The sequence below is a fragment of the Opisthocomus hoazin genome, chromosome 8 (genome assembly GCF_030867145.1).
Source record: "Opisthocomus hoazin isolate bOpiHoa1 chromosome 8, bOpiHoa1.hap1, whole genome shotgun sequence".
NCBI lineage: Eukaryota > Metazoa > Chordata > Aves > Opisthocomiformes > Opisthocomidae > Opisthocomus > Opisthocomus hoazin.
This window is the reverse complement of record NC_134421.1, coordinates 73,438,003-73,452,040: the sequence shown is the minus strand read 5'-3', so window position 1 is coordinate 73,452,040 and position 14,038 is coordinate 73,438,003. Positions and strand designations below refer to the sequence as shown.

Genomic DNA, 14,038 nt, shown 5'->3' with positions numbered 1-14,038 from the left:
GTTGTTAAACACAAAAATATAGTGGTTTTTATGACCCCAATGTGATCTTTGACCTCTGAAATATGGAGAAACTACACACAGAGCAACTGGGGTCTGCTCGGGAGTCAAAGGCAAGTCTTGAGCCTGCATTAGACCCCAGCGGCTTTTGACTCTGACCCTGCACTCATTTCTGGAATGAGAATAGAATAGAAGCACAACCCACTGTGTGTTACTTGGTTTACTTCCAATTAACTTAGAATCATAGAATGGTTTGGGTTGGAAGGGACCTTAAAGATCATCTGGTTCCAACCCCCCTGCCATGAGCAGGGACGTCTTCCACCAGACCAGGGTGCTCGGAGCTCCATCCAGCCTGGCCTTGAACACTGCCAGGGAGGGGGCAGCCACAGCTTCCCTGGGCAACCTAGGCCAGGGCCTCACCGCCCTCATGGGGAAGAATTTCTTCCTAACATCTAATCTAAAGCTGCCCTCTTTTAGTTTAGAGCTGTTCTCCCTTGTCCTATCACTACACACCCTTGTGAAAAGCCCCTCTCCATCCTTCCTGTAGGCCCCTTGGCAGCTGCTCTAAGGTCACCCCGGAGCCTTCTCTTCTCCAGGCTGAACAGCCCCAACTCCCTCAGCCTGTCGTCGCAGGAGAGGTGCTCCAGCCCTCGGATCATCCTCGTTTCCCTCCTCTGGACCCGCTCCAACACATCTATGTCCTTCTTCTGTTGGGAGCTCCAGAGCTGGATGCAGGACTCCAGGTGGGGTCTCACAAGAGCGGAGTAAAGGGGCAGAATCCCCTCCCTCGCCCTGCTGGCCACGCTTCTCTTGATGCAGCCCAGAATACGGTTGGCATTCTGGGCTGCAAACACACATTGCCAGCTCATGTTGAGCTTCTCATCCACCAGTACCCCCAAGTCCTTCTCCTCAGCGCTGATCTCGAGCCACTCTCTATCCAGCCTGTACTTGTGTTTTGGAACTTAATGAAGCTTCCCCTTCCATAGATCCTGTGTCTAGAGTTTGATCACAAAAGCAACAGCACTGCCCTGCCATGGTCCCTGCTGTTCTTCAGGGGGCTGTTGCAGGATGCCTCCCGTGACTCTGGATTTACATTTTCTTTCCCATCAGAGCTGGTCATTAATCCCTAGGGAAAGCCTTGGACTCCTGATGCCTTAGTTGAGGTGTCCGAGCAGCATTCGTGGCGTTGTTCCTGGTCTCTTCTCGCCTGCCACCGGGATCTTCTTGACTGCAGCCAGCTATTTAAAGTCTTGGCATACCTTAGAGTTTTCCGGTGTGTTTGGAAGACAAAATACATAATTATGTGATTGCATGGAAAACTCTGGACTGAAATGGGTAACTTTCACCTGGGAATGAGCTGGGACTTTCCAGTCTGGGGAATGGAGCCTTTTGATACACCTCTCCGATGCCAGAGAGGAGGGATCCCAGCTTCTGGGGAGCTCAGCGGGGAATTTGGGTCACTCTGGTCCAGTGAGGAGGCCCTTGGGACTTGTCCCTGGTCAGGGAGGTAATAGAGATGTCCTTTCTGGCCAGTTCCTGAGCTGTGTGTGCTGATTCACCCTTTGTGGTTTGATTTCCAGGCCCTGTGGGGATGGCAGCAGCTGCTGCCGTGGCAACGGGTAAAAAACGAAAGCGACCACACGTTTTTGAATCCAACCCGTCAATCCGCAAGAGGCAGCAGACGCGTTTGCTACGGTAAGGCCTCCCGCCTGCACGCTGACACCCTGGGCTGCCCCCTCGATCCGTTCCCAGCGCCAGGTGTGGCGAGACCACGTGCTGTCCAGAAGTTGCCCAGCTTGGGAATTTTTGGGGCATCTTTTCTGGAACCCGAGAGCTATGTTTTAGTTTGTAGAAATGGGTCACTTGCAGTTCTGCTTGTATTTAATGTGATGTTACAGTCACCAGAGCTGACATGACCGTTCCAGTGGGATCCACCATTCTTTTTTAACCCCAACTGCTCGCAAGTTAAATCTGTCGTGGTAGCATTGCCTTGCAAGACATTCATGGGGGCTGTAACAGCAGCTGGCCTGAGAATCTGGAGCTACAGCCGTATCCCAGCTCTGCAGTGGCACGAAGGACTTATCTACCTAACCAAAAAAAGTCTTTTCTGCATTATATGAATAAATCTAGCCTGTGTGCGTGTACCTGAATTTCCTTTGCCAGCAGAGCTCGCTGCGTGAGCTCCACTCTGAAGGCTGACCCAGCCCGTAGTGCGCAGGACTGGGGGAAAATAATCGAGAGGAGATGGCCTGCTGGAGCTGAGACGCTTTCTTTGGCATTGGAAACTTGCTCTGTAAATAGCAGAGTTCCACTGCGGGTGCTCTGAGGCTGTCTGCCCGCCTGATGGCCTCCGAGGAGCACTGGTGCCGAGGTGACTGCACAGGCTCGGGGAGATCGCCTGCCATTCCGGCTTCAGGAAACATTTGTAAATATTGGCTGGTGCGATTTACCAGGGTTTGGAATGAGGCGATTTCTGCTTTTTAAACTGTTTTGGGTTTAACTGGATTGTGTCAGAGGAGTTTGGGGGGTTTGTCACTCTGTTTCTTGCTGACTTGCTCCTGAGTGCACGCTTACTGCGCTGGAGCAGTGACGGCCAGAATTTCACCTTTCCTCCCTCTCGCCTAGTCTCACTCTTGTAAAGTTGGTGAGAAATTAAGTTGGTTTCCTTATTCTGCTTACTCATCTCCACAACACCCTTTGCACATGATCAAACTGGAACAAAGTCAAGCAGGGTTAGCGTGAAATAACATTCCCTGGGAGGGGACTCCCTTTCCTTTATAGCCCCGTTCTGGTTTTCCCTACTTCTCCCACCTCTGCTGACCCAGCCGTGTGTAGGTGTGTACGTGTGTATGTGTCAACGTTTCTGAAGAGCAGATTCTTTTCTCTCTTGAAATACAAACAATACCTTTTTGAAGATACTCCTCTGTAAAGGAATTATTTCTTCTCCCTTCATGCAACTTCTTCATTTTACTGCATGTAAGGTGCGACAAAATGCATCATTTTTTGCACTCTTGATCAATTTAACATGTCTGGGCTTGATTTTTACACCACTGTGAATCAAGTGGGAAGTTACAACTTCTGGTTCTGGGATCTCTGCGTAGCTGGTGGTGGCGTTGGTGCTTTTTGGCGACGTGTCTGCCGCTGAGATGAGCAGGGCAGATACTAAACTGTCACCTTATGGCAGCGCTCGAGTTATCTGGTGGTAACTGCTCCTTCTCTCTCGCCTTGTGAGTTTCTGCCTACATTTCTGACACGTTCTCTTGCATTGCTTAAAAGTGAATAAGAGGTGGAAAGCAGATGATGGAACATTTTTTTCCTACAGAGAGATCGTTCCAAAGGGACTTGCTGATGTGGCAGGTGTCTGAATACGTGGGTTTCCCTTGCTGAGCTGTTGCAATATTTCTGCTTCTTGCCTGTTGTGTGGTTGTCGGTTTAATGCTTACGGTTCTGGTTTCAGCAGGACTTTGGTACTAGAGAACTGCAATGCGCTGTTACGAGGCTGGGTGTAAAATAACCTGTGTTTGCAGTCTTCTTTTGTTGAATCATTCAGGTTCTTTACCTTACAAGTTTTGTATTGCTAATAGACAGTGACAGAGCAGATATGCGGACTCCTGCTGTCCTAGCTTTGATGCTCTGGTGATTTCTTTACTTTTTACATGAATGGAAAAAGGAGAGAAGGGGGAATAATTGATATTTGAGCTGCTGGGTGACTGCAGGCAACGCAGCAGGCCTGCGGGAGCGGAGGAAAAAGTGGTACATGTGGCTGATCTGACCAGCTGGGGCTCCGTTTCTCACCTGGCTTGTGAATGGGTGGCATGAAGAAAGGGAGTTTACAAGGCCAAGGGTTGTGTTTCGGCAGGGTTTTCAACCGATACCCATTCACTGAACCGTTTCACCGTTCCTCTGTTTCAGGAAGCTCCGAGCCACGCTGGATGAGTACACCACCAGAGTGGGGCAGCAGGCCATCGTTCTGTGCATCTCTCCCTCCAAACCCAATCCTGTCTTTAAAGTATTCGGTGCTGCACCCTTGGAGAACGTGGTAGGTGTCTCTAGGAAAACCTAGCTAATAAATTGCTCACCACCTCTGCAGGTTTCATTCTGCTCAAGGCAGCCTTGCAAGCCTGGTAGTGGTATGAAGGTCGTGTTTAAAACCCTGGAAACAGGAATTCAGGTTGTAGGGACATGAGGATAGGATCCACTGCTGTTGTTTTACGTGGACAACAGTGATACAGCCAGCAGCAGGCTGAGGAGTATCAAGAAGGATTACAGAGCCCTGGGAGCGGCGGTGAGGGACTCTGGAGCGCCGGTAGTTTTTTCATCAGTCCTGCCAGTCAAGGGGTTTGAGAGGGCCAGTCGAATCTGGCGAATCAACAAGTGGTTACTGGACGGGTACCACAGCCAGGGGTTTGATTACTTAGACCGTGGGCATCGCTTTGAGAAACCTGGTCTACTGGGGGCGGGTGAGGTCCATCTGACAGAGAATGGGAAGAGCATCTTCGGTCAGGGGCTTGCCAAGCTGGTGAAGAGGGCTTTAAACTAAAGTTGCCAGGGGAGGGGGACCTCATTCCATCCCGTTGTTACCGGTTTGATGCCAGTGCCAGCAGTTCTGGGCTCCCCAGTTCAAGAAAGATGAAGAGCTACTGGAGAGAGTCCAGCGGAGGGCTACAAGGATGGTGAGGGGACTGGAGCATCTCCCCTACGAGGAGAGGTTGAGGGAACTGGGCTTGTTCAGCCTGAAGAAGAGAAGGCTGCGAGGGGACCTTATAAATGCCTACAAATATCTGCAGGGTGGGTGTCAGGAGGATGGGGCCAAGCTCTTTTCAGTGGTGCCCAGTGACAGGACAAGGGGCAATGGGCACAAACTGAGGCACAGGAAGTTCCGTCTGAACATGAGGAAGAACTTCTTCCCTCTGAGGGTGACGGAGCACTGGCCCAGGCTGCCCAGGGAGGTTGTGGAGTCTCCTTCTCTGGAGATATTCAAGACCCGCCTGGACAAGATCCTGTGCAGCCTGCTCTGGGTGACCCTGCTTCGGCAGGGGGTTGGACTGGATGACCCACAGAGGTCCCTTCCAACCCCTACTATTCTGTGATTCTGAGTAGATGCCCAGAGCATGGAGGAGGATCACAGGTCATCAGGAGGGCACCTGAAGGGCAGCACAAAGGAACTCCAGCCAGTAAGTGAGCTTCATCGAGGCACAACTGAAATGCCTCTATGCAAACGCACGCAGTGAGGCGAATAAACAAGAGCAGTTAGAGACATGTGCATGCATGCAGGGCTCTGATTTGATGGCATCATGGAGACGTGGTGGGATAGCTCCTATGCCTGGAGTGTTGGAATGGAACGATACAGGCTTTATAGGAAGGACAGGCAGGGAAAATGAGGACCGGGTGTAGCCCTCTATGTCAAAAGCCAGCTGGAGTGCATGGAGCTCTGCCTGGGGATGGATGAGGAGCTGACCGAGAGCTTATGGGTCAGGATAAAGGCAGGGCAGGGACAGATGACATTGTAATGGGGGTCTGCTACAGGCCACCTGACCAGGAAGACCCAGCGGATGAGGCCGTCTATAGACAGATAGGAGCAGCCTCACATTCACAAGGCCTGGTCCTCGTGGGGGTCATCAGCCACCCCAGTAGCTGTTCGTGGGACAGCACAGCAGGACACAAACAATCCAAGAGGTTCCTGGAATGCATTGATGACAACTTCCTTCTCCCAGTGATAGAGGAGCCCATGAGGAGAGTGCTATGCTGGACCTTGTTCTTACCAACAAGGAGGGGCTGATGGGGAATGGGAAGCTCAAGGGCAGCACTGGCTGCAGTGACCATGAAATGGGAGAGTTCAAGATCCTTAGGGCAGCGATGAGTGCTCACAGCAAGGTCACTACCCTGGACTTCAGGAGAGCAGACTTTGGCCTCTTCAGGGACCTGCTCGGTGGAGTACCATGGGATAAAGCCCTGGAGGGAAGAGGGGCCCAAGAAAGCTGGTTAATATTCAAGTATCACCTCCTCCAAGCTCAGGAGCAATGCATCTCAGCAAAGAGGAAGGCAAGCTAAAACATCAGGAGGCCTGCATGGATGAACAAGGAGCTCCTGGACAAACTCAAACACAAAAAAGGAAGTCTACAGAGGGTGGAAGAAAGGACGGATAGCCTGGGAGTACAGAGAAATTGTCCAAGCAGCCAGGAATCAGGTTAGGAAAGCTCGAGCCCTGATAGAATTAAATTTGGCCAGGGACGTCAAGGGCAACAACAAAAGCTTCTGTAGGTGCGTCAGTGATAAAAACGCGGCTAGGGATAACGTGAGCCCTCTCCAGAAGGAAACGGGAGACCTGGTTACCCAAGATATGAAGAAGCCTGAGGTACTCAATGACTTTTTTGTCTCAGTCTTCGCTGGCAAGTGCTCCAGCCACACTGCCCAAGTCGCAGAAGGCAAAGGCAGGGACTGGGAGAATGAAGAACTGCCCGCTGTAGGAGAAGATCAGGTTTGAGGCCATCTGAGGAACAAAGAGGGGCACAAGTCTGTTGGTGAGGTGCATCCGTGGGTCCTGAGGGAACTGACAGATGAAGTTGCTAAGCCACTGTCCATCATATTGGAGAAGCCGTGGCAGTCTGGTGAACTTCCTACTGACTGGAAAAGGGGAAACATAACTCCCATTTTTAAGAAGGGTAAAAAGGAAGACCCAGGGAACTACAGGGCAGTCAGTCTCACCTCTGTGCCCGGCAAGGTCATGGAGCAGATCCTCCTGGAAAGTATGCTAAGGCACATGGAAAATAAGGAGGTGTCTGGTGACAGCCAACATGGCTTCAGTAAGGGCAAATTGTGCCTGACAAATTTGGTGGACGCCTATGATGGGGCTACTGCGTTGGTGGATGAGGGAAGAGCAACTGATGTCATCTGCCTGGACTTGTGCAAAGCATTTGACACTGTCCCACACAACATTCTTCTCTCTAAATTGGAGAGACGTGGATTTTGATGGATGGACCACTCAGTGGATAAGGAAATGGCTGGATGGTCGCGCTCAAAGAGTTGTGGTCAACGTCTCAATGTCCAAGTGGAGACCAGTGACAAGTGGCGTTCCACAGGGGTTGGTATCAGGACTGGTGCTGTTTAACATCTTTGTCGGTGACAGGGACAGCGGCATCGAGCGCACCCTCAGCAAGTTTGCCGATGACACCAAGCTGAGTGGTGCGGTTGACACACTGGAGAGAAGGGATGCCATCCAGAGGGACCTTCACAGGCTGGAGAGGTGGGAACATGCAAACCTCATGAGGTTCAACAAAACCAAATGCAAGGTCCTGCACCTTGGTCAGGGCAATCCCAAGCACCAATACAGGCTGCGTGGAGAATGGATTGAGAGCAGCCCCGAGAAGGACTTGGTGTTGGTTGATGAGAAGCTCAACATGACCCAGCAGTGTGTGCTGGCAGCCCAGCAGGCCGACCGTGCCCTGGGCTGCATCCCCAGCAGTGTGGGCACAGGGCAAGGGAGGGGATTCTGCCCCTCTGCCCCGCTCTGCTGAGACCCCCCCGGGAGTCCTGCGTCCAGCTCTGGAGCCCTCAGCACAGGGCAGAGCTGGAGCTGTGGGAGCGGGGCCAGAGGAGGCCCCAGCAATGATGCGAGGGCTGGAACCCCTCTGCTGGGAGGAAAGGCTGGGAGAGCTGGGGCTGCTCAGCCTGGGGAGGAGAAGGCTGCGGGGAGACCTTGGAGCAGCTGCCAGTGCCTGGAGGGGCTGCGAGAGAGCTGGAGAGGGGCTGGGACAAGGGCCTGAAGTGATGGGACATTGGGTAGTGGCTTTAAACTGAGAGAGGGGAGATTTAGATTAAATATAAGGAAATTTTTTACGCTGAGGGTGGTGAGGCCCTGGGCCAGGTTGCCCAGAGAAGCTGTGGCTGCCCCCTCCCTGGCAGTGTTCAAGGCCAGGTTGGACGGGGCTTTGAGCAACCTGGTCTAGTGGAAGGGGTCCCTGCTGATGGCAGGGGGGTTGGAACGAGATGATCTATAAGGTCCTTTCCAACCCAAACCATTCTATGGTTCTGTGATAGCACTGAGGTCCCATCTTCTCAGTATGAGTAGTTGCCTAGCACATCTCACCAGGGTTGAATATCCTGGATTAAAAATCAGAGGGAGCAGGTAGTGATGAGGTGTTTGAACTCAGCTCGGCTGTCAGTGCTTGGACCTTGTTGCAGACCAGACAGTAAATGGAACAGATCCTGACCATGAGAAGTCTTACTTCAGAACTTTTCTTTCAGTGCTGTAAGTACTTCCACTTGCCGTTGTTTCTTGATATTTCATCATCAGCTCTTTGATACAGCCAAGCCTTCGGGGCCAGTGGGTATTTTTTCTTGCTAGCTGTGGCGTTGTTTGCTCCTTCTGTTCTGCAGCACCTTGGGGAAGGTGGCTGGCCCTGTGTCCTTGCCCTTGCCTCTCCTGGTGCTCCTTACCTTGTTTACCTGAGCTTAACGATTCCCCACAGGTACGCAAGTACAAGAGCATGATTCTGGAAGACCTGGAGTCCGCGCTAGCGGAGCATGCTCCTGCGCCTCAGGAGGTTAACTCAGAGTTGCCGCCCCTCACCATTGATGGCATTCCTGTCTCGGTGGACAAGATGACCCAGGTAAGCAGCCAGACACGGCAGAACCAGAGAGAGAGAAAGAGATTTGGCGTCTTACAGTCACATGCTGTTTTTTTGCAGTGGAGCTTCTGTCTGCATCTCCAGGGGAAGCGTTTGATCTTTTCTTTCCCGTGGGGCTGTAACAGCTCAGATAGTAGTTAGATGTGACACTTTGTTAGTGGTGCTTATTTTCTAGATGAAACAGCAGAGGTGCTGGTAAGGACTAGAGCTCAGGCTGCTGGGAGCATTCCCCTTTGAGCTGTTTTTGTCACCTCCCGTAAGCTATGAGCAGGGTGGCTATTTGTTCTGTACTTTGCAGTGATTTTTAGGCACTGAGGTCAGGAAGGTCGCTTGTGGAGTACCGTTTTGGCTTATCCTCCTTGGACATTCCTTGTGTGCTCTAGTTCGTTCCCTCCTCTGTTTCTGCGGCGGATTGGAGCAGAGGGGCGCATGCCGATGGTTTATCTCCAGGTCAGACCCTGAGTGAGATAATTCTGATGGAGACAGGGAGTCATCTGCCCTAGGGATGCAGGGGACTCCCTTTCTCTCTAGGTCCAGCGCTTTATTGACCTCCTTACTGCTAGGAGAAAATGAAGGGGACCCCCCAGGGAGGCTTCCTTGGTGTGGGAGGGATCATCTGCGGGGAAATCTCCTTCCCCTGGGGTGCAGAACCTGAGTGCAGGTGAGTGTGTTCTGCAGGAGGCTCTGGATACACTCAGTCTGGTGCACCACAACGCATTTTAAATGCTGCAAGCCAGTTCCTTCAGAGGGAAGGAAAGGTAGGGTGCTTTGGGCAACATACAGAGAGGTGCTGTAGTAGAGCAGAGATCTGCGGGTTTCCTCTGTGCTCTGCAGAAAGATCACATTCTGGTCAAAACACCGTTTCCATTACTTAGGTGGAATCAGACAAGCTCACACTTCTAATAAAATTTTGCAAGGAAATCTGCTGTGCCTTGGCTGATAGCTGTTCATGTTCCTAACCCGTGACAACATATGACAAAAATCTTGGCTGCTAGAGTTTTAAGCCACTGTGAAAGGTGCTGTGTGCAAGAGCTGTTCACAGACAGCTTTTGTTTTGTATCGTTAACAGTTTCCCATGGAAATGGCAGGTAAAAAATGGAAACACTTGTAGAGTAAAATGAAAGAGCATCAAAAGTTCACAGGTATACAGCTCAGTTTGTTTGTATTGGCAAACAAAACACTTGTGTTTATCTGGCTTCCTTATGGCCTTGCCATTGTAGTAATTAAGCTGAATAACAGCAAGAGAAGTGCCTGGGACTTAAAACAAGGAGAAGGAGACATCCGTGCGGAGATTTGCTCGGGCAGAGGGAGGCCATCCTAGCGCAGTGTGAGTAGTGGAGCTGGAGGTGCCTGGGCCCACAGCACGTGGGCTCGGAGGAAGGAGCAAAGCAAACGAGCGGTTGCTGGTGGAGTGGTGGAAAGAAAGGAGAGAGAGAAGTGGGTGTGGATGAATGAGATCAGGATGCCAGGTCGTTGCAATCCAGTAACACATTTGACAAGCTTTTCTGGTTTGCAGTGCACAGAATATGTGCACTTATAAAAGGGCCAATAAAAAGATCTGTCCACTGTTTGGCTGTTAATGTTGCACGTGCCATCAAAGCAGCGGTAAAAGTGACAAGCTCTCACTTCAGAGAAGCCTTCAGCTGGATTTATAATGCATACTGTTTATTTTTTGTGACAGGTGGAAATTAAAATTTTTAACATCAAAGGCTGCTGAAGTGTTTTCTGTTTCTATTTTATGAATCAAATACTAATATCCGTAGAATTCTGTGGACATAGTACTAATACTTTTCATGGTGAGCTAAAAATAAGATTGGAGATGTTTTTTCTCCCAGACATGGCTTGGCCCTGGTCTTCAGGAAACCTTGAAGAAAGATTTGCCCAAGCCCAGTTGCCCCCAGAGTTTGGTTGCTCTGCGTTTCCACGTGTGAAGCAGCTCCCCAGTCCGAGGCAGTAGCTGCTGGCAGGGCTCTTTTTCTTCTTCTCCTCATACACAACGCTCCTGTGTGCCCAGACTTCTTGTGGCTCTGTTAAATGAGAAATGGGTTTTCTTCTTTGTGTTCTGCGGGGCCTTCGGTCAGCAAACGTGCAAACGGCTGATGCAGCAGCACAGCAACGTCAAGCCTCTTATTTCAAGTCCTCTCGTGCTGCGTTGTGGTAAAACAAGTATCTTGGTAGGAGCAGCCCTCTTCTTTTTAGTGCAGTGTGGTGACTCAAAACAGCTTTGTGAGGATTCACCTGAGGTGTGGACAGAGTCCGCGCTCTGTGTGCCCGGTTGGCTAACCGTCGCTGTCCCAGTTAGCCCAGCTGCTATGGTGTGTTGTGCGCTGCCCCAGTTTCCCCACGTATCATATAAGGATGGTGTTTTGTAAATGTCTTTAAAAGGTTTTTGAGATCTTGAATGGCTGCAGGCCACTTGAGGACAGAGCACTAGAATTAATGGACAGGACTGCAGAGCCCTGGGTGGATTTTCACAACCCAGCAGGTCGGTCCATCTTGTAAAATTTTCAAGGGGTAGGATGCTGCATGTGGTGCTTCGGAGGCCGTGTTGTTGCTGAAAGCACCCAGATGTTGTGTAGTTTTTACCAGACTTGGGAGCAAACTTTAAATAGAAACAAAACACAGATCTGCTGAATATGATGAGGACACCATGCTGTCTTTTTTTTTTTTGCCACAGTTGCAATTTGAATATATTCATTTGAGAGAGTGGATGATAAATCTGATTCCTACATCGCTGCAACCTGTTGCCCTGCTTAGAGGTGCCGTCGGTTTTTTTGTAGGAACCTTGTTTCTCAGAGCTGCCAATCCACTTCTTTGCTAACAAGAAATGGGCTTTTTCAACTAAGTTGCACAAAGCCCTGTGGAAAATGGAAATATTTGCAAATATAAATTGGGCAGCACAATGAAGAGGTGTGTCAGGAGGAGTGGAAAAATGAGGCCCTCTGCTTTCAGCAGCTGCAGGTGTCAGCAGGCAGGTGGTAGAGGCGGTAGCTCCTCAACGAGGAGATGAAAATAACTCTCCTTTTAATTGCTCTGCTTCCCTGGTGGTCTTGAGGGAAATAAAGCCTTTGCTAGCCTGAGCAAAGATGCTTCTCTAAACTTGGGAATGGAGAGTATCGCCCACCTCAGCTGTGCGGGGAAAAAAAATGTATTGCAGTGGGGCTTTTACCCTGCCACCATTATCCAGAGAAATCTCCTTGCTTTCTGGGCTTCAGCTACGTTGGCACTGTACCCCGAAATTTGTTCTCAGTTGCTCGCTGATACAAATAAGGAGTAAGGTTGGGTAATGCTGTGGCCGATGCTTTGGTCGGCTCTCGCCGAGGTCACTAGAATTTGTGCTTTTCTGAAGAGGTGATTTGTTGTTTAAGGTGACTGGTTTTAAACTTAATAAGCCCCTATGATTTGCAGTCTGCTTATACAAGCCAACAAAGCTTATCTGGGCCTCTCAAAAACCATCTTGATGCCTGTTTGCCTACTACTCTGCAAAAAGCTTTAGCACGAACAGCAGGTACCTTTCTGTACGTGCCTGTTTGGATGTAGGAAAAGCCAAGCACTGGGAAGATGGGAGCTAAACTCAATTTTCAGCTGTCGGATCCCCTCCATGGAGGGGTAGGAATGGTTCTGCAGTGCCAGACCCCATTGTCTAGGCGCAAGGCTTCCTGGTGCTCCCTTCTGGTCCACATCAGATGTGTGGCACGGGGCCAGCCTGTATTTCTGCTCTCCCAGCAGGTCATTGATGTGTGGCAGAGGGAGCACCCTTGTTTTGCAGTGGAGGGACCCCAGAGTTAGGAACTGGGTCCCCCGTGCAGCTGAGCTCTAGCACCGAATGGTTGTTCCGGCAGTGGGAAGGGTGGCGAGTGGTGTGAGGTGCTGGGTGCCAGGATGAGTGTATGCTGCTAACTGCCATGCGGGCAGCTGCCCGTCTTTACAGCATTTCAGCTCAGAGTCCAGGTCGTGCTTCGTTTCCAGCGAGAACAAGCAGCCGTGTCCAGCGCTCAGATCTCCAAACTCTGCTAGGAGGAGGTGATGCCAAGAGGGACAGCCTGGTCCCCAGTGTGCCCCTCTGAAATGTTAGAGCTACTCCCTCATGGCTTGGCCACGGTTCCGGGGTGGAAGAGAAGAAGGATTTGCCTAAAGAGTAAATCTGTGAGCGGACGCTTCCGTGGGGAGACCCACCGCACCTCCTGCTTGTTGCCCTGATGACCAGGTTGTTAATTTTTGGGTTGGATTCCTGTGGCCAGGCATGAACTTCTGTGTTGTTTGAGGGTTGTTGCTTCTCGTTGGGGACACCCAGGCTGACCCTGCCCCTGGTCTTTACCGTGATGAATTTATGACAGGGCAAGCCTGCTTTCATGGCACCCGGCAGTGAGACCTCGCAGAGTTCGGTCAGGGCCACGTGGGTTTTCGTAGCAGGAAATTCATGGTGACAGCTTGGTTGCTGCCTTGACAGATGCCTGGCTTTTTAATCTGAATGTTTAAACATTAATTGGAACCTTAAACTTAAAGAACTTCTAGTCTGAAATTGGCTGTTGCAAAAAGCAGGGCCGGTGAACAAAATACCGGGGTGCTTTTGCTGCAGTTCCTGCTTTGCCCTCTTTGCTTTCAGGTGCAGCCAAGGTCCTGGGTGGATTCAGCTTTGCTTTTCCCAGGTGGAGATCCTGATGTTGATTTGTGGGGCCAGGTAGAAAATTCCCAGCCACAGGTTTTGCTCCCTTCTAAAAACCACTTTCCTTAGCAGGGCGTAAACCTTAAGACTGGAGCATTTGCTGGGTGATCTGCACGCAGGACAGCTTCATGTTTCCAGCACTGGAGTGCAGTTGTCTGTGCTTTGGGCCGTGGCAGATGGAAGAATTAGGGTTAGCTGACAGTCACTAATGCTGGGGTTTAACGTTAAAACTTAGAAGACACTTGGTCTGTGTACCAAAGGGTGTCAAAGAAATATGGTTTCTCTCAAACCCTCCATGCTAGAGATTATATGAGCCCTTTCCAGAGCTGGTGACTGTGGAAATCGGAGCGAGCTGCTGGGTTTTTTTAGCAGAGGTTTGATTTTTGGGTGGTTTGTGGACAGAGTCAGCAGAACCGCAGCTCCAGCAGATGAAGCGGTTGCACCGATTCCTCCTGGCTGCGCCCCGAGAGATGTGGGGTCTTTGTCTTGGTGCCGTAGCCTGTGTCAGAGCCCTGCGAGCTTCCCCGGGTGAGGGCTCGTTATGGCACTAATTAGAGAAATCCTCGTGCTGGAGCAGGTTGTAACACCGCTGCTGATTGTCTCCCTGGCGGATTAAAGGCAAACCCTCCTTAACAAGTGCCTTGAGTAGCCTGAGCTGCTGAACTCCCTAGGACCAGTAATTAATCCATCTGGTAACAAGGAGCGTGGCTTGCAGATAGCAATTCTGGGAAGGAGCTTTTAACTGTTT

The 14,038-nt window shown here is 50.8% G+C and overlaps 1 protein-coding gene across 4 annotated transcripts in view; it reads left to right on the top strand.

Moving 5' to 3' along the window:
* The window catches only part of NRF1 (nuclear respiratory factor 1), an 87,636-nt gene that overhangs the window by 24,615 nt on the left and 48,983 nt on the right, over positions 1-14,038 (top strand). For all 4 annotated transcript variants that reach the window (XM_075427743.1, XM_075427742.1, XM_075427745.1 and 1 more), the window contains exons 3-5: positions 1,578-1,692; positions 3,910-4,036; positions 8,466-8,606. In XM_075427743.1, the coding sequence (XP_075283858.1) occupies positions 1,578-1,692; positions 3,910-4,036; positions 8,466-8,606 (383 nt within the window). The remainder of the gene's footprint in view (positions 1-1,577; positions 1,693-3,909; positions 4,037-8,465; positions 8,607-14,038) is intronic.